This window comes from Dipodomys ordii, unplaced genomic scaffold, assembly GCF_000151885.1.
Source record: "Dipodomys ordii isolate 6190 unplaced genomic scaffold, Dord_2.0 Scaffold6, whole genome shotgun sequence".
In the NCBI taxonomy this organism is placed as follows: domain Eukaryota; kingdom Metazoa; phylum Chordata; class Mammalia; order Rodentia; family Heteromyidae; genus Dipodomys; species Dipodomys ordii.
The window spans coordinates 11,841,129-11,865,683 of NW_012267222.1; the positions used below are offsets into that span (position 1 = coordinate 11,841,129).

Sequence of the window (24,555 nt, forward strand, 5' to 3'; positions counted from 1 at the left end):
AAATAACCAACAAAAAGCAGTGATGGGGGGGGGAGGGGGGAGAGGATGGGAAGGGTTAACAAAGGAGGAGGCTGCAATGCTTGATAAGAAATGTACTCATTATCTTGCCCATGTAATTCTAACCCCTCTGTACAGTATTTTCACACACAAAAAAAGTAACAGAGGCATGGCCTAAGTAGTAGAACACCAGCTAAGCAAGCAAGACAAGGAAGCACAAGGTCCTGAACTCAACAGGTGGGGGCAGGCAAAGGAAGGGAAGGGATATGGAAAATAAATAGGGTCAAGAAGGCACCATTTAGGAGAGAGCACACTAAGAACAGCACTAGTGCTCACCCTCCCCTCCAAAGGTCAAGCCTTTAAATAAAGACAATAAAAAGTCTCACAAAAGTCTTACCAAGATTTAATGTACATTTATTCTTAACACGTGGAACATATAGTATAAAGATTTCATACTGAATAAATGATATTCATTAAGCCAAAAAAGGAAAAAAAGGAGGAATTTACATCAAGTTTTAGCTACATTGTTGAAATACAAATATGCAGATTTTATCACTGAAAAAATCTCAATTGTGTTTCTTCATCAGGAACTTCAACTGAACCTAGAACTTTTTCACACCTCGATTAGAAAGAAAAACAAAACAAAACAAAAACCCAGAAAAAAATAAACTATAAGTTGATTGGCTGCTGAGACAGCAAGGACTTTTTACAGAGACCTGTACAGCATCGCACCAAGAAGGGCAATGTCTGGCAAGAGATTAAATAGCTGTGTCTCGCTTTGTGCAGGTCACCAACTTGTTAACTCGTCATACTATAAAGGGGTAGCTGGGAGAGGGACCAAACTGTGGGGATCCAAGGGTATGTGCAATGTACAACATCATATATATACACGAGTGGCAGCGCGGCCGCTGCAGCTAAAGGTTAAAACCAGTTCTAGGAGGTGATCTCAGGGTTATTCATACAATCAAGGAGGAGAGAAAGAGGTCAGGGTGTTGTAGGTTCACACATGATACTTTGGGGGAAAAGCCTTTTTTTTTTTTTCTCCTCAACATTTAACTAAAAACATTTTTAAAAACTACAGCTTGCTGCTGACCCAGCGTCTTCTCTCGTTTCCATGTGAGACGTTATTATTACAGTATGTTTACAGTATCAGGTGTACAGTACAGTACATGAAAGGGTCTACACTCTACTGCACAGGCCTCTCCAGTGAACAGGGTATGCTCACAACTGCGAACTTCTCGGCTCCTGCGAGATTGTGAATGTACAACACACAGTTCAGCAGTCACCTTTTTGTCTTTCAGAGTTTTTTTTGTATTTTTTCCTTTTTTTTTTAACCATTAAAAACAGTTATGAAATGTGGCATCCCGTTGATGCAAGGACCGGGAAAGCCATTTTTATTTTTTATATTTTTTTCCCCAAACTCACTGTAAACAACAGTAACTTTGGTTAAAATAAAAAAAGTCTTCTATGTAGGCAGAGCTTTGTCTTTTCAAATAGGGTAGGGTCCTGAGGGGGGGCAAGGTGAGGATGAGGAAAAGAAAGGTGTGAGGGGGAGAGGAAGGAGAGAAACAGGAGAGACATTTTCCCAAGGGAGAAGCTGGACAGCATAGGGTAAACTGGATTCTGAGGTGGTTTTGCATAAATAAAGGGCAACAGTCAGTTTCTAAGTTCTCCACACACGCACACACACACAGGGAGGGGAGATGTCCCACGGCTGTCATGACTGGCCAATTAAAAACAGTACATCACAAATGACTTGTGAAACCAATGAGTTCATCAGTGGTGACACCGAGATGTCCAACAGCCTTGACTCATACAGAGTGAACTCTGAGTGGTTCTCATCCACCTTGGCCAAGGCTAGCAGCGCACGCGCAGCACGCCGCATCATGTCCACACTAGTTGGCTCAAAGGGTGGGTTCTGCATGTGGAGGAGGCTGGCTTGGCTCTGCTGAAACTGTGTGGCAGCAAGGCTGTCCTCAAGGAAGCCTAGGAGGTTGCCGATGCTGCCCTTCTGCACTGCGATGGCACGGGCTGCCAGGCTGTCCCCCTGTGCCAGGTTGGCCAGCAGTACCACGGCCATCTCTCGGCACACTGGGTTCTTTCGGTCACTGAGGAAGCGCACCATGGTGCTGTACAACTTCTCCAGACGGCTGAAGGGGGGTGTGGCCAGGATCAGGTCCACATTGTTGTCCTGGATGCTGAGTTTGCTGAGGGTTTCTAAGACCAGTCTCTGGGGGGAGAGGACGGCATTGGGGCCCAGGGTGGAGAAAGGGTCCTGGGCTTCAGCTGAAGGGCAAACTGCCCAGTGTAGGAGTCCGTCCAGGACAGGCAGGCAAATGCTTTCAGGATATGGGGATAAGTCCAACTGCCCCGAGATGTTGGCCAGTGTGACCAAAGTATTTTCCCGGAGCATCTCCAAACAGTCCCACCACCACTCAACTTTGTTACAGCTCACCCCTTGGTCCTGTTCCTCCTCTTTCTCATAAGTCAGTGGTGCCTGCTTCCGTTCTGGGTGCTTGTGGTGCAGCAGGATTAGCTTGCCCAGGATAAGCAGCAGCCCTGGGTGTTTAGACATCTCAAAGTCGTTGCCTGGCACAAATGACAGGCTTCGGATGGTATTGGAGACACACACACAGCGCTTGGCAAGGGAATCCTGCCAGTCCAGAAGGGTACACAGTGGGGTCTCGTCCTTACTGTGGGGCTCATCTTCTAGGATCTTGATGTTCCGGTGGCTCTGTGCTGGACTGATGCCAAATGGAAACTTGCTGCTTTCCTTGGTGGCCTCTGCACTCTTAACTCCCTCCTCGTTCAATGTGCTAGAGCGGGTGGACAACATATCATCCATAGTGGCTGTGATCCGTTTTTCTGGTGGGCCATCAGGAGGGGGCCCTTCCTGTTCTGTCGTCCCTACTGTGCCCTCTGTGATGACATGTTTCCGGGAGGCTGTGGGACATGGCACATGAAGCCGAGAAGGCAGCAGTTCTGTTTTGCTCTCAAAGTGGGTCTGGATATGCTCAGTGGTGTCCCCACCACCAATCCGCCAGTGTAGCAAGCCACTGTCAAACTCCTGCACACGCCCAAGCTTATCTGAGCAGTCCACCACAAATGGGTCATTCTTTTGTACAATCTTTACTGGAAGCTTGTCAAACTTGCTGACTAGCTTCTCCTCACTATTCTCTGAAGCTGGCTTGTCCTTGCTCAAAAAGGCCATCTCCTCATCATTTTCAACTACTTCTTCTTCCTCTTCCTCCTCCTCTAGTTTCAGACCTAGAAGTTCTTCTTCTTCCTCCCCCTCTGTGGGGGCTGGACTAGACACCTTACTGAATCTTCCAGGGTCCAGTAGTGTTCTTTGTCCTGGGTCACCCACCTCATATTCCTTTAAAATGCCAAAAATCTCAATCAGGCATCGACGGAAGTACTCCACAAGGAGCTCTAGCAACCCTGGGAGCTGAAAGATAAATAAGAAACAAATTAAGAGAGGAAAAGTAGCTTCAGGACTCCTGCCCCAGCTCTATTAATCCCCTCTTTCCTTGTAGGGGCACATTTGTATCACGAGCTAGGAGAGGCTCCTTTCTCAAACACTTCGAAAAAGCAAATCATTTTATCTCTCCTACTTTTTCCTTTGCAAAGAAAGAGCATCAAGCTCTTTCTTCTGCCCAAACAACTATGGCATACACCTGTCCCCATCAGTATGAAAACATGTACCATAGCTCTTCACTTCACCTACCAGTGCCACCCATCTCTCAATTTGTGAACCAATGTTCTTTGCCTTTATCCCTCCTTTACCATATACATCAGCTACATATAGCTAATGAATAAGTATGGTTGAGATGATGCCTTCAACGTAAGCTAAGAAAAGGAAACAATGTGGACAGATGTTCATGTGCTCTTTTTTCCAAGCTCCTCAACATTGCAGAAGAACATTGCTGTCCCTCCACGAATTCTGCAGCACAGTGAGTGGGATAAGCCTTCAGCTATCTAAATACTGATCTAAGCTTGTGGCTAAGAAGACACAAACTTCAGCCAGACCATAAACTTTTAGAAGAAAACACCAATCTCCAGTCAGTATTTGGTTGAATAGTATAGAAGAATGAAAAATAAAAAAAAGTTTTGGGCTGGGAAGGGGGTGGCTCAGTGGTAGAGTGCTTGCCTTGCATGCCTGAGGCCCTGGGTTCGATTCCTCAGCACCACATAAGCAGAAAAAGCTAGAAGTGGTGCTATGGCTCAAGTGGTAGAGCGCTAGCCTTGAGCTGAAGAGCTGAGGGACAGTGCCCAGGCCCAGAGTTCAGGCACCATGACTGGCACAAAAAAAAAAAAAAGAAAAAGAAAAAAGAAACCGGAATGCTGCTGGTTCACCCTTGTAATCCTATCAACTAAAGAGGCTAAGATCTGAGGACTGTTGGTTCGAAGCCAGCCTGGGCAGAAAAGTCCCCAAGAAACTCTTAACTCTAATATACCACCAGAAAACCGGAAGGGGTATTGTAGAGTCCTATTCTTGAGCAAAAGAGCTCAGGGACAGCGCCCAGGCCCTGAGTTCAAGACCCACAACAAAACTAAACAACAATAACAACAAAGTAAGCTTTAGAGCCAGAAAGACTTTGCTAGCAACAGGGTCAATTTGGGCAAGGATAAACCCCAAGCCTGCTTTCTCATTTCTAAATGGCCACATCTCCAGTATCTGAAGGATGCTGTGAAGATGACATGAAACAAAACATTAAGACTGGTGGAAAGTGAAAGCACTATTAAGTGGTAAATATTATTCCATTTTTTTTTTTGCTTATGTGGGGCTGAGGAATCGAACCTAGGGCCTTGAGCATGCAAGGCAAGCGCTCTACCACTAAGCCACCTTCCCAGCCCCGTAAATATTATTCCAATATCCTGCTAATCAGCTCTCTCATTAGCAGGTTGGTGGGTTCCAAGGAGGATGAAGAGCTAAGATGGGTCAGGTATAGTGGCATGAATGTGCAATCCTGGCACTTGGGAGGCTGGGACAGGATTGACACTGTGGACTATCATAGAGACCCTATCTCAGAGAGAGAGAGATAGAGAGAGAGGGAGAGAGGAACAGAGAGAAACAGAGGGAGAGAAGGAAGGAAGGAGGAAGGGAGGAAGATAAGGAGGGAGAGACAGAGAGAGAGGAAAAGAAAAAGAAGAAAAAAAGTTGGGTGTGGTAACTCATGCCCATAATTTCAGCTACTTAGAAGGCCAAGATAAGTAAGGGTCAATAGGAGGACTTTGGTCCAGGCAGGCAGGTCTAAGCATAAAATAATATCCTATCAGAAAAATAATGAAAATGAGGCTCAGTGGTAGGAAGCCTAACTAGTAGTACAGCTTGTTTTTTTTTTTTTTTTTTAAATAGGGTAAAACGGTTCAGCATTAAGTCTTTCCAGCTACTGGAATCAAGGCACGTATTTTACAGAAGAGAAGGGAGTTCTGAAAAAAATCAGGTTTGTAAAAACAGTAAAAAAGACTGGGTAGGGGCTGGGAAGGTGGCTCAGTGGTAGAATGCTTGTCTTGTATGCACGAGGCCCTGGGTTCCATTCCTTAGTACCACATAAGCAGAAAAAAGCCGGAAGTGGCGCTATGGCTCAAGTGGTAGAGCATTAGCCTTGAGCTGAAGAGCTGAGGGACAGCGCCCAGGCCCACAGTTCAGGCCCCACAACCGACAAAAAAAAAAAAAAAAGTCACAGCCTGGCCTGGTGCCAGTGGCTCATACCTATTCCTCATTACTCAGGAGGCTGAGATCTCAGGATCACAGTCCAAAGCCAGCCTGGGTTGAAAAATCCATGAGACTCATCTCCAATTAACTATCACAATGCTTGACTTGTGACTCAAGTGGTAGAGTACTAGTCTTGAGCAAAAAACCCCACCAAAACCAAAAAACCCTGCAGGAACAGCACAAAAGGCTCCAAGTTCAAGCTCTAGGACTGGCCCAATGACCCCTCCCCAGACAAAACAATACAAACCCACCCAACCAACAAATCAAAAACAGCTGCTAGGAATGGTAGTAAAAGCCTGTCACCACAGCATTTAGAGGCTGAGGCAGGAGGATCTTAAGTTTGTGGCCAGCCTGGGCTACACAGTAAGACCCTGTGTCCCACACCAATACAATACATGAAAGTAACCTGGAATCAATACAGACTCTTTTACTCGGAACAGAAGTAGCAAAAAGGGAAAGTAACAAAACTGTGCCATTCATATAATTCTAGACCATGGTCATCTTCACTGACATGAAAGGAGCTCTGCACTTCTAACTAACACCAGAAGTGTTTCTAAAACAAAATTCCCTTTGAAGTGAATTCTGCACTAAGATATCAACATGATCCCTTATATAGGCAATACTGCTCTCATTACCCTGGCTCACATGCCCAGTGTCAAGGGAAGACAAGGACTGGCATGGAAGATATCCAATCCAAGAGAGGGGAGAAAACTATGTTGCCTGAAAATGGCTTCATTTCCCATGATACTTAGTAATATCAAAGTCAAGAAGATCCCAAGATCTCCTAATTTCCCCCAGGAACCTGTACTCACCTGACTGAGGTTGAAGGTCATAATGCTGTTGTCATCATACAGTAGGATGTTAATGGTGTCTAATGCCCATGTGCTCTCTGCCAGGAGACCAGACTTGAGGGACATCATTACCCGCCATGCCTCCGGGGTTCCTGAAATAAACCTCCGTGTTGTCCATCCACCAAGCCCAAGTTGTCTAGAGATACCCACAAGGATCCCCTATCAGTTAGGCTACTCTGAAGTTAACACAAGGCAGAAAGCAGTTCCTATCAGGGGTGTCAGAGGAATGGCACACACACTTAGCCTGCCCTTCATGGCTTCTCAGCTCCCTAGAACATCACTGTAAGACAAAGCCTTAAAGGAAAACCTGAAACCTTAAAGAAAAACATTTCCCAGAATTCTTTGGCTCTATTTTAGTTACAACTGCACTAGACTTCATTCAGAGTATTAGGCTAGAGAGAATAATGAACAAGAAGGAAGGGGTAGATGAAGTAACTCAGCTGGGGAGATCTCCTTACCAATGTCTTTCATTGTGAGCCGCCTTCTCTGCTTCAACACAGGCTGTGTGGCTTCAACAGAGCCAGGTGGAAAGGTGATATCCCGCCGAATCATGGGGGGCTGCACAGGGGTAGGTGCTATGTGTGAGGCAGGTACTGGTGGACCTGCCTTTTGCATTTTCATCCCAGAGTGCAGGAATGGAGACTTGCTAGGAGAGGTGCGGTTCTCCATTGGCCGGGGCAGGGGAGCGGGGCTGGATACCTGAGGAATGTGATTCTGCATGCTTGGTGGGGGCTGATAGTTAGATGGAGGGGGTCTTGTCATGGGAGGCACGGGGGCAGAGGGGCCATATGGAGGCTGGCGTGTGCCATGGGAAGGCCATGGGCCTTCATGGTTGGCCCTCTGATCCGTGTGCAGCATTTCATCTGTTCGGTTCACACCATGATATGCAGGACCCTGGGGAGCAGAGCTTGTGCTCTGCCTGTTGGCATAATTATAGGTCATGTCATTACGCCCCTGCCACATGGTGCCTTGCTGAGCAACGTCAGCTGATGCCTGTATAGGACCACCCATCATCTGTGGTGGCATGTTCTGCTGGGCATTGGAGCCAGGGGGTGCAGAGACACGGTCTCGGCCAAACTGGAATGGAAACTGGTTCTGGGGGCCGCCTGCTGGTCGGCGCTCAGTTGCAGCGGTGGCAGTAGCAGGATAGGCATTGCTATACTGGTTGTACACATCTTGCTGAGGGGAAGGCTGGGCAGCTTGTTGCTGGCTGGCAGATTGGGACTGGGCTGGGGGCAATTGCTGCTGCTGAGGCTGCCCCTGCCCAGTGCTGTATGGCACACTGTACATCTCCCCTTCATGCCGCTTGGCAGGAGGACCATATGTGCCATCCATTGGCCGCTTATAATTCTAAGACAGAAAACAAAAGGTTAACGTTAATATTCTGCATTCAGTGACACAAAATCTAGATGACAAGATGGCCACAATCAGACATTTACTTCTATTCTATTCCACTGGAAAAGAAGATACAGGCACTTAAGAAAACCAAGGAGTTGGGACTGGGAAGGTGGCTCAGTGGTAGAGCACTTGCCTTGCATGCATGAGGCCCTGGGTTTGATTCCGCAGCACCACATAAGCAAAAAGAAAAAAGCCGGCAGTGGCACTGTGGCTCAAGTGGTAGAGCGCTAGCCTTGAGCTGAAGAGCTGAGGGACAGCGCCCAGGCCCAAAGGTCAGGCCCCACGACTGGACCTCCCCCCCCACCAAAAAAAAAGAAAAAAAGAAAACCAAGGAGTTACCTTTACAAATTATCTTTTGAAGTTATTTTTGAGAGTAACCATTATTTTTCTTTTTCTCTGGCTCTCCCTTGCTCCAAGAAAAATATAAAATCTCAAAAATTAACAGGACTGTTTCTAACCCTTTTGGAGAACTAGGGAGACCTGCTGGGGAAGAGATTGAGGGCTTGATTCTCTAGGCAGAACTAGCTGAGTGAGAGAGAAATGCTAAACTACCCTAAGTGAGCTTCTTAGACTGCCACAGATTTTTTTTTTTTGGGTCCGGTTGTGGGGCCTGAACTCTGGGCCTGGGCGCTGTTCCTCAGCTCTTCAGCTCAAGGCTAGTGCCCCACCACTTGAGCCATAGTGCCACCTACGGCTTTTTTCTTATGTGGTGCTGAGGAATCGAACCCAGGGCCTCATGCATGCAAGGCAAGCGCTCTACCACTGAGCCAACTTCCCAGCCCTGCCACAGATTTTTGATTTGATTACTCATTAATTTTGTATGTGTATGTGCTGGTACTAGGGCTTGAACTTGGGGCTCTGAGATCTCAGTCGGCTTTTTGGCTCAAGGCTGGAGTTCTACCACCCGAATGATGTCTCCTGTTCCATTGATGATTCATTAATTTTCAAGGAGAACTAGTGGGCCAGGCCATTTCTTTACCTGTTGTTGCTGCTGTTGATACATTGTGGTCTGCTGGCTGGGGAAAGGGCTGCCAGATGGGGTGCCTTGGGTGGAGAACTGATTGCCATAGGAATCATGTCTGTAGGAAGGGAGGAAGAGGATCAGGGAGGGCTAAGTCCAAGCCTGAGTATGTTGGTGTTGAGATCAGACTTCACTCACCTTTGCTGTTGCTGCTGCTGCTGCTGTGGGGGGTAGCGGCTAGGAGAATACATCCCCGAGTCTGGGGTGGAAGGCATGAGATTTGGCTGTGGGGCTCCACTGCCCATATTTCCCTCAGGACCTATTCCAGGCTCAGTCCTAAGCAAAAATGGAGAAGCAAACTGAGCATATATCATAGCTTCAGGGTACCAAGGGTGGGGTAGATGCAGGGGCTGTGCTTACCTCACTCTGTCATAAGGACCTCCATAGGGATAGTGCTGTCGTGGTCCCATAGCCACATTTCCCAGCCCAGGGCCAGTAGCACGGCTGTAAGGGTCACCCATCCCTCCGTTGGGGCCCTGCCCTGAGGACATGAAGGGATCACTCCCAGGAGCTGAGTGTAGAAAGGAAGGCAGTAAGAAAACAGGTGTGTTGGCAGACCAGGCAATTTGTACCTTGCCTTTACAAAGCTTGGGTTTTCTTCCCATTATTTTCCTGACAGATTCAAAATAAAGATCTAAAGAAGCTTAAATGAGCAAAAAGCATGTTTAAGGGTGTTGGATATCAAAGAAAGGAAAAAGAAAAGAGAAGAAGTATGGATGAAGGGAGTGATTAGATGAAGGAATACTGTCAGGAATACATTATTTCAGAAGCTACCTGGAGATTATCCTCTTACTCCCTGCACAAGGTCAATCGTAACTGGTCACCTTTTCTCATGCTGCCGTAAGGATCCTTATTTGGCTCATAGGACATGCGCCCCATCATGTCAGAGGTATTCATACTGGGCTGGTACCCAGGGTTTGGAGTCATGGAATTCCGCTTCTGGAATGTGGGGTCACTTCCATCAGGAAAGGCATCCTGGATCCCGACAGAATTGCTCCTGCTCCGAAGTGAGGAAAACAAATTAAATCTCAAAAAGATAAAATCCTCTGATACAAGGCACACATATCGAAGACACTGGCTGGGCAGATAGACAGCAGGGACCACCCTTGGGCTACTTAGGATTTGCAATACACACAAGTCCCCAGTATCCCCAAATCTTCTGTCCCTGCTCCTGGCCTTACCTCATGCCTGGCAAAGGGGGAATCTGACTGTGTGGTGTGGATGCTGGAGTTGGTGGCTTCAGGTCTCCTCCCTCTGCCATGGAACTGCTGGTTGACTGAGGAGTCTGTGGCCCCTGCATAGACCCTGATCCCGCTGTTAACAAAGAAACAGATGAGCAGCTTGCTTGGAAGTGTTTTGACTCTCACAGAAACATACAAATTCCCCAGGACTGCTGTCTCTCTTTGTGTTTTGGGTTTGAACTCAGTACCTTAAGCTTGGTATCCAAGTGCTCTACCACTGATCTATACCTCCAAACCTTTTTTTGCATTTATTACTTTTGACACAGGGTTTTGCTTCCAGGTGTCTGAATCTCAATTTGCCTATTTTAGGCACCACCATACTGAGAGCTGGCTCTCAGTGGATCTTAGTTGAGATGGATCTTTACAGACTTTTGTCTGGGCTGGTCTCAGATCAGGATCTTCCCAATCTCAGTCTTCCAAATAACTAGGATTTGGGCTGGGAATGTGGCTTAATGGTGGAGTGCTTGCCTAGCATGCATGAAGCCCTGGGTTTGAGTCCTTAGTTCCATATAAACAGAAAAAGCCAGAATGGTGCTGTGGCTCAAGTGATAGAGTGCTAGTCTTGAGCAAAAGAAGCCCAGGGACAGTACCCAGGCCCTGAGTTCAAGCCCCAGGAACAGCAAAACAACAACAACAACAGCAGCAACAAAACCCACAAAATTTTATAGGAGTAAGCTGTTGGAGCCATCTGTTTTTTTCTTTTGCTGGTACTGGGGTTTGAACTCAGAGAGTATTGTGAACTTTTCTACCTAGGAGATAGACCCTCGACCCTCCTGAGTAACTAATATAGGTATAAAACAATGGCATCTGGTTCTTTTCTTTTTTGGGGGACAACGTCTCAACTATGTAGCACAGGCTGGTCTTGAACTCATCATCCTCTCATGTTCCAGTGTCCCGAGTGCTGAGATGACAGGCTATGCTGTCATCACTTTGTAAACTATCTTCCTAAGGCCATTAAGGCACAGAGTACCCTTCTCAAATGAGGTGACCTGGCTAGGTGCCAGTGGTTCACACCTGTCATCCTCACTTCTCAGGAGGTTGAGATCTGAGGATTGCAGTTCAAAGCCTGCCCAGGCAGTAAAGTCCTTAAGACTCTCATCTGCAATTAACCACCAGAAAACTGGAAGTGGCACTGTGACTCAAGAGGTAGAGCACTTGCTTTGAGGTGAAGAGCTGAGGGACAGTGCCCAGGCCCAGAGTTCGAGCCCCACGGCCACCCCCCTCCTAAAAAAAGAGGTGACCTGCAAGGCCAAATCATGAAAAAGGGAATGGATTTTGACCTTCCTTGCTTTGAACATTTAGAGTGACGTGACCATGAAATCACCATAACTATGCCACTCACTTCTTGATGCATTGCCAGCTTCCCTGGCACCCCTCTTTAATTTTCCAAGGATTTGTTTAACCTATTAAGGTACTGTATTAAAGATAATGCTCCTAGTCAGAGCCTCCAAAAGCCAGGGTGGGGAGGGTCTACCTGGTCCGGTCCCTGACCTGTTGTGCAGGTTAGGAGCCTATCTATGGTGGTTCAGTTCTCAAGAACCCAGCACATCATCTTTAGGTTTGAATGGTCCTCTAAGCTGATGAGCACAACTCCTAGTAATTAACGTTTCCATTATTTACCCTTCCCAGCAGAAGATATCCCACTGCTGAGTCCTCCCCAGTTGATGAGTCATTTCAGGCACTTATTACACTCTCAGAGGTTAACATCAAGGCACATACATATGTTTATACCTACCTTCTAGGGCCCTGGCCTTTTCCCCTCTACACGTCAGCCTAAGCCCTAGCCTCCTTTCCAGAAAGGAGGATGGGCAGAAACAGTCCCATAAGAAAGTTCCATTCATGGCCCCTCCTTCCCATTCATTACCATCTCAACTCCCTGGGGGAACTTAGGGCTCTAGTCTGAGCTGCATTCTAAGGCACTGACATCAGCCTGCTGAAGTTCCCAGATGGCCCTGGCCTTACTGCTATTTGTCAGGCTTCCCTCACTCTATTGTTCTTTCCACTCACTAGTTTACAAACATTTGGCAAGATGCCAGGTGTACAATGAAAATTAAAACTTAAGAGCTGTTCTACTATAGTATCTCCCCTAAGAGAGCTGGCACTACTTGCTGTTTTGTCTGCAAACCTGCTAAGCCTTAGAGTAGGTAGGTAGGAACCAAGTTCCTAGCATCTGCTCTGTTCTCTGGAGGTAGGCCCAACTGAATGAGCCAGGCCCTTAGCCTTGGAGTTGTTAACCACATCCTTACCAGGAGAGGGAGGCTGGATCTTGGGCTGGGACTTCTTGGAATCAGCAGCTGCAAAGATGTCCGGGGGAGGGTCTTCTCCCCGTTCAATCTTGCACTCAAAGGCATAGAGACATTGGATATACTGCTTTTTTAAGGAGCTGGCAGCACTGCTTGATGTGCCCACATTGAGGTTGGTCGCAAGTTCCCGCCATTTTTTGTTCTTATTGACCTATAGAACCCACAAGAAAAGTTAGAATACATTTTCTACCTGAACTTCCTTCCTATGAGCACCAAGTTGTAAGCTGCAAGATATTTTGATCTCTTAGGGAATCACAGTCCTAGGTAACTGCAAAAATGTAACACTTTGGTGGAGAGTCCATGAAAATGTTCAGTCTGTGTCTGGCTTCACCAGGTTCCACTGACATGTTCTGCTTACTCGAAACAGGACAAATTTCCAACTATTAGAAATAGTTGTATGTATAAATGTACGTATAAATCTTGTCTGGGTTATTCTGCTTACAGCTTATGCTTTACCACTTGAGCCATACCTCCACTTTAACATTTGGCTGTTTAACTGGAGATAAGAGTCTTGAGGATTTTTCTGTCTAGGCTGGCTTCAAATCTCAATCCTCAGATCTCATTCTTCTTACAGGCATAAACCATCGACATGTGGCTGATCTTTGTTTCATGTATATGTACTGTCTGAAAAATGGTGTGCAAATCACCTGATCCAAACCTATTTTAAATGCATAAGAATGCTTATAAAATGGAGATTTGTTGTGGTAGTATCAACAATAACCCTCATTGGCTTACTTTGTCAAATTAGAGATTTTCACATCTGATCTGTTTGTCCTCAGTGTAAAGCTACTGCAAATTTAAGTCTTAGGTTGTTCTTGTATTGTAGTTATATAACTTCAGGCCCCTTTCCTGATTGATAAGTCTACATGTTTAGAGCTTTGTGACTTCTTTTTTATCTTCCTACTTCTACTTCAGGGCACATTCTCCCTACTTCTACTTCAGGGCATCTCCCAAATGTTCCATATAGTCTTCTGTGCTAGCTGGGCAGGCCACTTTATCAAGTATTCCATATATATGGTACACTTGTCCCTTAAGTGCTAGGAAAACTAGCTTTCTAGTACTGATTCACAAGAGTCAAATACCTTTGATTAGGTATCTGTGATAATATCTATTTTCCTTTCTTTTTTAGCTGCCATCACTGGGTCTTGAACTCAGAGCCTCTAGCTCTTGCTTGGCTTTTTCACTCATTCACACATCTTTATTTCCAGATTTTTGCTGGTTAATTGTAAATAACAATCTCCATCCAAGATGGAGATTGTTATCCTCATATCTCAGCCTCCTGAATTGTCAGAATAACACGTCTGAGACACTGTGATACCAGAATTTTTGTGTCAGACATGGTGCTTGAACTCTGGGCCTGGGTGCTGTCCCTGAGCTTTTCAGCTCAAGGTGAGCACTCTACCACTTGAGCCACAGCACCACTTTTGGTTTTCTGGTGGTTACTGAAGATAAGGAGTTGCAAACTTTCTTGCCTGGGCTGGCTTTGAACCCTGATCCTCAGACCTCAGCCTCCTGAGTAGTGAGGATTACAGGTTTAAGCCACTGGCACATGAGCTGAGTTATTTTTTTTGGTTGGTTGTGGGGTTTGAAAACAAGGCCTAAGCCTTGTCCCTAAGCTTTTGCGCTAAAGGCTAGTGCTCTACCACTTTGAGCCACAGCACCACTTCTGGTTTTCTTATACCATAGTTTTTTAAAAGGATGAAAATACAGCAATGGATATTTTCCCATGGTGGTGGAAATAATACACTTGTTTATAAAGTGGTGATAGCCTATGGGTATTATTCCCCACTTGTTTCCATCCCTGTGTCATACAGCTCCTTCCTCCATTTCCATATGAATTCTATTAATCCTTTAGACTCACCATTTGCCTTTTTGTAGCCAGGACTGGGAATGTGCCCTAGTGGTAGAGTGTTTGCCTAGCACACACGAAGCCCTGGGTTTGCAGTCCTTGGAATCATATTAACAGAAAAGCCAGAAATGGTGCTGTGGCTCAAGTGGAAGAGTGCTAGCCTTGAGCAAAAATAGCTCCGGGACAGTGTTCAGGCCCTGAGTTCAAGCCCCAGGACTGGCAAAACATAAAAAACAAAAATCAAACAAGCCAGGTATTGGTGGCTCACGCCTGTAATCCTAGCTACTCAAGAGGCTGAGATCTGAGATTCACGGTTCGAAGCCATCCTGGGCAGAAAGTGTAAGACTCTTATCTCCAATTAGCCACTCAAAAACCAGAAGTGGAGCTGTGTCTCAAAGTGGTAGACTGACAGCAAGCCTTGAGCAAAAGAGCTCAGGGACAGTGCCCAAGCCCTGAGTTGAAGCTCCATGACCGACCAAACACTACCCACCCCCCCCCGCCAAAAAAAAAAAAAACCCAAACTAATACGTCAATTATATCACAGCATCTCAATGGTTTGGAAACTGGAGGACAGGCCTAAGCTTGGGATTCCTTCCATACCCTACTACTCTATGTTCAATGACTCTAAAAGTCCATTCAACTTACCAACCCAATGCCCTCTTCTTACAGGCAGGACATAAGGACTCAACAGGAGGGATAAAAAAAAGCAAGAATACACCCAGCGTAACCATAGACATCTCTGACTTTGTTTCCCACACCAATTATATGGCAGTGTGGATGTACTTCATTTGGTTTTATTTTCCTTTGTGGGGGAGGGGTCTAAAGTCTGATGAAGAAAAAATTTATAGCCAACTGTTGGTTGGCTTTGTTCCAACTACTTCCCTTTCTGCTGGTGACAGCTGTTTTCCTCTTCTGCTTTAGAAAGTTTGAAGTAATTCTCTCCCTGCTGCCTCTTCTCCAACTCCAGCCACAAAGTAATCCAGGAGTGATCTGGATACTCCAGAACACACACAGGAGCAAAGTCCACAAGACAGATGGCTGTCAGAGTGACCTCATCTGTTTGTCTCCTAAGCTGAGTCTAAAATAAAACTGCATGGTACCAGGTAGACAAGGTTTGGTTCTGATATGCTTTTCTTTTTTTAATTTTAAGGAAGGATTAATTCACTTCCTTCCTTCCTTCCATATAGAGGAATCAGATGTATCTCTCCAAACTCTATACTTGCTACTATGACAAACTGCTCCAGGGAATCAGAAAGAAAATATAGTCATTATATTTGCACTGCAGTAGTTTAATTCTAGTAACTTACGCTATAAAGAAAGTCTTAGCTTCTTGTCAATAGTATGTGATCCAAGAGCTGAGAATGTTGTCCCTGTGTGATGCATGATACCACAGAAAGTCAGGCACTCACCTGAGTCAATCCACCAATTTCTTTTACTGACACATAGAGGCGGTAAAGGTCCAGAGGTTTTCTACCCACAGCAGGCAGATTTGTCATGCCCATTGCCTTTTCCTCCGTGAAGGCCAGATAACGGTCCACCCACATCTTCCTCTCAGGTTCACCACCTAGCTCATATAACTTGGTGATCTTCTCATTGGTGGTAGTAGAAGAACTGGATTTCTGAAAGGGGCAGGTGATAATGCACAGAATGCATCAAATTCAAAGCCTATGCTAAGGGTCTCATTAACCCTTGATAAAGGAAGCGGTAAAGCTTCTTGCTTGAGGGGAGCTCCACAAACTGAAGGACCAAAAGGCAGGTAGGCCTTCTTACAGTAAAGGAAGTAAGTTACTATTGACAATACGTTGTGAACTAGGAGTTGGGCTACGTGTCTTTACATATCTAGTATTAGTTTGCCCTTAGGTGTTTTTTGTTTTTGTTTTTATTGTTGGTTTTGGGGCCTGAACTCTGGGCCTGCGTGCTGTCCCTCAGCTCTTCAGCTCAAGGCTAGCTTATCACTTGAACCACAGCACCACTTCTAGCTTTTTCTGCTATGTGATGCTGAGGAATTGAACCCAGGGCCTGATGCATGCAAGGCAAGCACTCTACCACTGAGCCACCTTCCCCGCCCCCCTACCCTTAGTTTTAAACATAAGAAACCAGCCTCGAAGCTGGGTGTAGGTTGCTCATGCCTGTAATCCTAACTACTAGGAAACTGAGATCTGAGAGTTCAAAGCCTATAAGAATTTTATCCCCAATTAGTTAGCAAAATGCTGGAACTGGAAGCATGACTCAAGCGGTATAGCACCAGTCAAGTGGAAAAAAACAAGTAAGGATGCAAGGTTCTAAGTTGACGCTCTGTGTGCACTCACACACATGCACATGCCCTCTCTCTCTCACACACACACATGCATGCTCTCTCTCTCACACACATATACACACGTGCGCGCTCACACACACAACAATAACTCTTTCTTGTCTTAAGAAAGGATGGGCCAAGCATCGGTGAATCATGCCTATAATTCTACTTACTCCAGAAGCTGAGATCTGAGGATCTCGGTTTGAAGCCAGCCCAGGCAGGAAAGTCCATGAGACTTTTATCTCCAATAAACTATTCAGAAAAAGCTGGAAGCAGCACACTGGCTCAAGTGGTAAAGTGCTATCCTTGAGCACAAAGAAGCTCAGGGACAGTGTCTAGGCCCCAAGTTCAAGCCCCAGGACTGAGGGGAGTGGGGGGAAGGAGGGGAGAGGATGGGTCTCCCACTTGGTAGAAATGTTTTGGAAATTAGCTTATACAAGACAGAAGACTTAAAAAGAAACTACAGGTCAAGGGCTGGGAAGGTGGCTTAGTGGTAGAGCGCTTGCCTTGCATGCCTGAGGCCCTGGGTTCGATTACTCAGTACCACATAAAGCAAAAAGCTGGAAGTGGCACTGTGGCTCAAGTGGTAGAACACTAGCCTTGAGCTGAAGAGCTGAGGGACAGCGCCCAGGCCCAGAGTTCAGGCCCCACGACTGGACCCCCCCCCTAAAAAAAAGAAACTATAGGTCAAAGTCGCAGTAGGAGACTACGTAGGAAAGTGAGGTACTGTCTAGAACAGAAATGTTTTTTGTTTTTTTTTCTTGGTGAGCACTTTGTATGTGGGTGTGCACTGGACCAAGGGCCTGGGCTCGGTTCCTTGGCTGGCGCTCTACCAGTTGAGATACAGCTTCACGTCCTGCCTTGAGTGCTTAGTGGGAGATGAGAGTCTCCTGGACTTTCCAGCCCTGGCTGGCTTCTAACTACGGTCCTCAGATCTGACTCCTCCTGTGTTAGTTAGAATTACCAGTGTAAGCTTCCGGTGCCCGCTTTGGAGAGCAATTTTACTATTTTCTGGTAAAGTGGCAGGATCTGACCTCGTCTGCAGCAATAGAAATCTTTCTTGTTCTTTTTGTAACTTGAGGAAAACTGATGTACCCTGTAGTGGATAACTCATAAAATCTGGTGAATCAATTCTATTCTCTATCAGTAAGGTCTTGGTTACTAGTGGATCTTAGCTAAAGACACTAGGGCTAGACGTTGACTTAAAAAAAAAAAAGCTTGTAAGAGTAGAACAGAAATGTTTAAAATGACTCAAATGCTGCCACACAGCTTAACAGAGAACACACTGAAGTCCAAATTACACTGAAGTCAAGGATCCAATCCCAAAGTGCTCTCTATTCCTGTTTACAGAATACCTGGTACCAATCATTCTTGCTATGAGTAAGGAAGAAAAGTGCAACTAGTTTCTTAAAACACAGTATACGAGTACAACTCACTATCACAGAAGCATCAAACAGCACAGAGAATACTTTTTGGGGGGCAGTAATAGGCTTGAATTCAAAGAGTTTTTGTGTTTTAGCAGGTGCTTTACTGATGAGCCATGCCTCTAGCCCAGGCATGCCTATTTTAGGCTTCCAGTTGTGGCTGGGATGAAGGCGCATGCCACTGATCCCAGCTTTGGGTGAGAAGGAGTCTTATGAACATTTCTGCCTACTCTGGTCTAAAACTGGGAAACTCCCACTGTTAACCTCTCAAGTAGCTAAGATTATAGGCATGAGCCACCAGTGATAGACAGTACAAAGAATTCTAAGCTGTAGGGTCTGTTTTCTCCATAACATGCAGCTGTAAGAATGTTATTTACATCAAGATCCATTATGTTAATTCAAGTCTAATTCTATGAGCTATTCTTTGCCCATTCACTGTAAGAGAAGGCAATGCAGGCTTTTTCAGAGATTAGTGTCATAAAAACCTAAAATGTTGTCATGTTTTCTTTTCTCATCATATCATTGAAGGGGACAGGATACAAAGTTGAAAGGAATCAAGTCAAGATCATTACCTTGGATTTAGATTCTGTCTTGGGTGTCCCATCTGCCTTGTTGTTCATTTTGGTAGCTGGAGTTAACTTGACATCCCCAAGGCCCATCATCTCTGGGCTGGCTGCCATCCCTATCATAGAGAAAAAAATAATCAAAATCCAAGATGCAACTTTAAAGACCACTCCTGAAAAACTGCCTGAGGTAAGCAGTGACTTGAATTCACCTGCTGAATTGTTGGCCATGGTTCCACCCATGGGATATGGGGGTCCCTGTGGGTTGATCATGCCAGCCATGCTATTGATCCCTTGTCCATAGGGAGGTCCAGTTCCCATCATGCTCCCTTGATTCATATTGGGATAGCCTGGTGGCCTGGGGAAGAAGATGGAAATTAAGAAAAGGGTTAGAGAAACTGAGCTTTCTTTCAGATTTGAATATGAGCTAAAAATAATGTTATACGACCACTTTAGTTAGGTTTAAAGAGAAAATGTTTATGGGTCTCTCAAATTAAAAGTGAGCAGCACCTAGATAATCTTATGTTCTTCCACTTTCACAATACATTCTATGAGGATCTGAACTCTTTTTTTTTTGTCGGTCGTGGGGCCTAAACACAGGGCCTGGGTGCTCTTGAGCTCAAGGCTAGTGCTCTACCACTTGAGCCACAGCGCCACTTCCGGCTTTTTCTGCTTATGTGGTACTTAGGAATCGAACCGAGGGCTTCATGCATATAAGGCAAGCACTCTACCACTGAGTCACCTTTCCAGCCCCAAGATCTGAACTCTTTATAGCAAACATTAGTCAATTTTGAGGGGCACAGTCCTTAAAGAAAAGAGACCTATTGTGTCTTTCTTAAGGACCATCTTCCTCCAAAGTTAAATTATATTTACATTTAAAAGCCCAATCTAGTAAAACACTCAATTATATCATTTATGTCATGGAAAACACAAACCAAACTGTACTTAGGACAGAGCTGTGCCTTCTCTTATTTTCTTCCTCCCACTCTCTTTAATACAGGTTCTTGCTGTAAAGCTGGCTTTGAACCATGAATCTTCAGATCTCAGCCTTTTAAGTATCTAAAATCACAGGCATGAGCTACTGATGCCCAGCTATGAAGGTCTTTAGTAAGATACTTGGCTTGTGAAACAATACTCTGTTAAAGAATCAACACTTAATGTGTTTCTTCTTCTTTTTTTTTTGTCAGTTGTAGGGCCTGAACTCTGGGCTTGAGCGCTGTCCCTCGGTTCTTCAGTAAAGGCAAGCGCTCTACCGCTTGAGCCACAGTGCCACTTCCAGTTTCCTAGGGGTTTACTGGAGATAAGAGTCTCATGGACTTTCCGGCCCGGGCTGGCTTTGAACCGAGACCCTCAGATCTCAGTCTCCTGAGTAGCTAGGATTACAGGTGTGAGCCACCGGCGCCCGGCTCTTATTTTTTATACTCTAAGAAAATACAGTTTTCTGGGCTGGGAAGGTGGCTCAGTGGTAGAGCGCTTGCCTTGCATGCCTGAGGCCCTGGGTTCGATTCCTCAGCACCACATAAGCAAAAAGAAAAAAGCTGGAAGTGGTGCTGTGGCTCAAGTGGTAGAGTGCTAGCCTTGAGCTGAAGAGCTGAGGGACAGTGCCCAGGTCCAGAGTTCAGGCTCCACGACCGGACCCCCCGCCCCCAAAAAAAGGAAATACAGCTTTCTAAAGAACTCTCAATAAAATGACACCTACTAGTTGCACATATATACCTACAACTTAGGCCCAGAAGCATCACAACAACTTTAACATTTAATATAACATTTCATTTCCTGGACATTCTCTTCATGCCCCAGGCCTTACCTGTTTTGTATAGAATTGGCAGCAACATGCATGGCGACAGCAGATTCTTGAGTTTTCCGGTTCATGCCCCCTGGAGGGGGACACATCCCAGACCCAACCTGAGGTGGCATATTGGCCATATTAGGACCATAAGGCCTGTTACCCATTGAGGCATGACTCATTCTCCCTGGAGGGAGAGTGCCATAAGGTGGGATACCAGGCTGCCCATGCATTTGACCTCCAGCACTCATGGGATTCATGCTTCCAGCCATGCCTGCATTGGGGTAGTTGGCATTGGGCAAGGCATTATAGTTTGGCTGCCTGGGGTAACCTCCTGGAAAGAGAGGGAGAGAGGATATAAGACTTGGTTAGTGACTGACTACCAATTAACTAATACCTCTCAACTCTAAAACTTCAAATAACAAGACCCAGTCAATATTTTTGCCAGGAAAGAGAACAATTTTTTGAGTGAATGGGAGGCTAGAGGCATGTCAAAGCAGGCCTCTGTTAGCTCTTCACCCACTTTATTTTTTTGTGGTATTGGGAGAATATGTCCAGGACCTTGTGCTGGGCAAATGCTGTACATAACTCTGAGACACTGTTTCTACCCTTCTTATCTTAAAGAAATCACCACATAACAAACTCTCATGGCCAATTATCAGTGTAATTATTTCCTCATCACTTATTTATCCTGCATTCTATCCTATGTCCCCCCTCCCCCTCCCTCCCGTTGTGGGGCTTGAACTCTGAGCCTGGGCGCTTTCCTGTGCTCTTCAGCTCAAGGCAAGAGCTCTACCATATGAGCCACAGCGCCACTTCCAGTTTCCAGTGCTCTACCGTATGAGCCACAGCGCCACTTCCAGTTTTCTCTTATTGGAGATAAGAGTCTCTTGGACTTTCCTGCCTGGGCTGGCTTTGAACCATGATCCTCAGATCTCAGCCTCCTGAGGAGCTAGGATTACAGGCGTGAGCCACCAGCGCCTGACTTCTATCCTATGTTCTATGCAAGGTATTCTACTTCAGATCTATTATGGCTGGTTTTTAAGAAAAACAAGATTTATTCTCTCTCTCTCTCTCTCTCTCTCACACACACACACACACAGACTAGGAAGTTGGCTTAGTGGTAAAGTGCTGGCCTAGCATGCATAAAGCCCTGGGTTTGATTCCTCAGTACCACATAAACAGAAAAAGCCAAAGGTAGCACTGTGGCTCAAGTGGTAGAGAGTACACAGAGGCTCAGGGACAGAACCTAGGCCCTGAGTTCAAGCCCCTTCTCTTGACAGCAGAAGAGCTGAGGACCAAAAAAAGTCAAAATGGTGAATTTTATGTTATTTGTATTTTAACACACACACACACACATTTATGAGACAGTAACAGAGGCAGAGTGTGTGTATACGTGGTGTGTTGGGTGCTAGTGGCTCATGTCTATAAGCCTAGCTACACAGGTGGCTGAGATCTAAGGATTGAAGGTGAGAGCCAACTAGGGAGACAGATTCTAGACTTGATCTTCAATTAACCAGTTTTAAAAAAATAGCTAGAAGGGCCGGGCGCTGGTGGCTCACGCCTGTAATCCTAGCTACTCAGGAGGCTGAGATCTGAGGATTGTGGTTCAAACCCAGCCCGGGCAGGAGAGACCGTGAAACTCCTATCTCCAATAAACCACCAGAAAACCGGAAGTGGCGCTGTAGCTCAAGTGGTAGAGTGCTCGCCTTGAGCTGAAGAGCTGAGGGACAGCGCCTAGGCCCAGAGTTCAAGCCCCACGGCCGAAAAAAAAAAAAAAAAAAAAAGCTAGAAGGGCTGGGAAGGTGGCTCAGTGGTAGAATGCTTGCCTTGCATGCCTGAGGCCCTGGGTTCGATTCCTCAGCACCACATAAAGCAAAAAGAAAAAAGCTGGAAGTGGCGCTGTGGCTCAAGTGGTAGGGCGCCAGCCTTGAGCTGAAGAGCTGAGGGACAGCACCCAGGCCGAAAGTTCAGGCCCCACGACCGGACCAAATAACAAAACAAAAACTAGAAGTAGAGGAATGGCTCAAGTAGTAGAGTACCAACCTACTTGCTAAAAAAAAGCTAAAGGACAGCATGTAGGCTCTGAGCTCAAACCTCAGTACCAGCACCAAGAAAAAGTAATGATCAATATCTACTCTACCATCTATTAGGCATCTGTGCTCAGTTATGAGGTAAAAACCTTAGTTCTACTTTACAAATGAAACAGGGGCTCATCATTGGAATTCAAAGACATTCCCATTGTGACAAAAATAAGAAAGATAGAACTCCAACCTGTCCTACTTTAGGGTATAGACTGAGGAGATTTTAAGGTAAAGGAGAGTCTTTTTTTTTTCTTCCTTTTTTTGCTGGTCCTAGGACTTGAACTCAGGGCTTGGGTGCTGTCCTTAATGCTTCACCATTTGAACCACAGCTCCACTTCCGCTGTGTGTGTATGCGTTTAATGGGAGATAAGAGTCCTGCCAATTTTCCTGCCTAGGTGGCTTCAAATCATAATTCTCAGGTATCAGCCTCGAGAGTAGCTAGGATTACAGGTATACACTACTAACATGACTTAGTCTTACATTTATAACTTAGGTGTTAGAAATAAGAAAGTCAAAACAGTTCCTAGTTCTGTACATACTCACCTTGTGGGCCATACTGACCCCCTTGGGGACCGTAGCTCCCCATGGAGTTCTGCTGGTAGGAGCCCATGCCTGTGTGCATCTGTCCTCCAGAAGGCTGACGTGGAGATAAGGCCGAGCCGGGCTGGGGGGAACTGTATTGGGGCATCTGAGGGTTCCTCTGCATATAACCTATTTGAGAGTAGTATCCATAAAGTTATTTGCTCAGTACAATGGGAACAAAGGATCTCCCATCTACACTGAGACCTCATTTTCTACATTTTCTTTAGTAGCTATTTGCATGGAGTCTCTACCTAGTTTGCTATATATAGCTATGAACCCTTTTAGACACCCCATAAATGATATACCACTAAGATAGGGCACACTGTCATACTAAATCAAGGTTTAAAAGGATAAAGAGCAATGACAAAAAATAAAATGACCAATGATTCAGTGAGTGACAAGTCAATGCTGAAGCCAGGCACTGGTGGTTCATGCATGTAATCCTAGCTACATAAAAGGCTGAGATCTTAGGATCACGGTTCAAAGACAGTACTGACAGGAAAGGCCGTGAGACTCTTATCGCCAATAAAACACTCAGAAAACCAGAAGTGGTATAGTGGCTCAAGTGGTAAAGCACCAGCCTTGAGCTAAAGAGCTGAGGGACAGCGTTCAGGCCAAGAGTTCAAGCTCCATGATTGACCCCCACCCACCCCTCCAAAAAAAAGTTAAGGCTGAATCTTCAGAAATTGCTGGCCAAATTAGGAGAATCTATCTAATATAGGTAAGCACGGAGAAAGAATGACTATTAGGGAGTGCAATTTAAAAGCCATCAAAATGGCCAAGTCCACTCTAGCTCCACAACTTGCTGCTGGGATCGTCCTAACTTTACAGTCAGACAGTTCTCCAAGATGTCACACTGGGAACTCAAGGATCTGCTTTAATCCTCTGCTCCAACCCCCAAAACCCAGGTTCTCACCTCGATCTTGGGCAATGCTTGATTGGTTCATGGAAGGATGCATGATGCTGTCTGACTGGCCACTGGGTGGCCGAGGTGGCATCTGGTTGCCTGTTCCAGAAAGAAAGTAAGCAAGCCATGGCTCCTTGGGAGGCCAGCCATCTCCTATATACAGTGAGATATCCAGCCAGGGGGTTTCCACCCTACTCCAAATGCTATGGGGAACCAATGCAAATACCAACTAGGGCTCACTGGTATCACTGGGACAAGTCAACTTTTCCCTTTTCCCAAAGACCAGCACTTGAAGGTACCTGGCACTGCAGCAGGCGAGAGTGGTCCTGAGCGAGACTGAGCAACACTGGCAGGAGAGCCAACAGGGGAAGGGGAGGGGCCTCGGATGCCAGGAAGGTGAGGGGAGGTATGAGGCGAGAAAGGAGACTGAGCTGGGTTGCTCTGCTCTCCTTGGCTGCTGGAAATCCCTGATGTGCTCACTCCAGGACTCAGAGCTCCTTCTGTCCCCATGGGGAGATCATCTATTGAACCAGA

General features: G+C 45.9%; 1 protein-coding gene across 3 annotated transcripts; it reads right to left on the bottom strand.

The window, feature by feature from the left end:
* Positions 1-390: 390 nt before the first annotated feature.
* Positions 391-24,555, bottom strand: Arid1a (AT rich interactive domain 1A (SWI-like)). 3 transcript variants are annotated; one of them, XM_013034429.1, is made up of 16 exons: positions 24,321-24,555; positions 24,031-24,120; positions 23,076-23,243; positions 20,470-20,782; positions 18,875-19,020; positions 18,672-18,781; positions 15,789-15,998; positions 12,474-12,681; positions 10,168-10,300; positions 9,811-9,983; positions 9,347-9,497; positions 9,125-9,262; positions 8,945-9,044; positions 7,026-7,917; positions 6,529-6,659; positions 391-3,445 (listed from the first exon to the last, which is right to left on the bottom strand). In XM_013034429.1, exons 1-16 carry the CDS (start codon positions 24,529-24,531, stop codon positions 1,715-1,717), a joined length of 4,905 nt encoding a protein of 1,634 aa, XP_012889883.1. In that variant the 5' UTR covers positions 24,532-24,555; the 3' UTR covers positions 391-1,714. The 3 variants fall into 3 exon arrangements, with proteins under 3 accessions (XP_012889883.1, XP_012889875.1, XP_012889892.1); XM_013034421.1 differs by having other exon boundaries at positions 9,811-9,986; XM_013034438.1 differs by lacking the exon at positions 24,031-24,120 and having other exon boundaries at positions 9,811-9,986.

What these genes read in the sequence shown, in the direction of transcription:
- Arid1a (XM_013034421.1), bottom strand. Translation starts at nt 24,531, where the DNA reads ATGGGGACAGAAGGAGCTCTGAGTCCTGGAGTGAGCACATCAGGGATT. An exon ending in TTACGGCAGCATGAGAAAAG is followed by an intron (nt 9,498 to 9,810) that starts GTGACCAGTTAC and finishes TTCTACACTCAG; the next exon opens with CTCCTGGGAGTGATCCCTTC. An exon ending in ATCAACAGCAGCAACAACAG is followed by an intron (nt 7,918 to 8,944) that starts GTAAAGAAATGG and finishes TTTCTGTCTTAG; the next exon opens with AATTATAAGCGGCCAATGGA.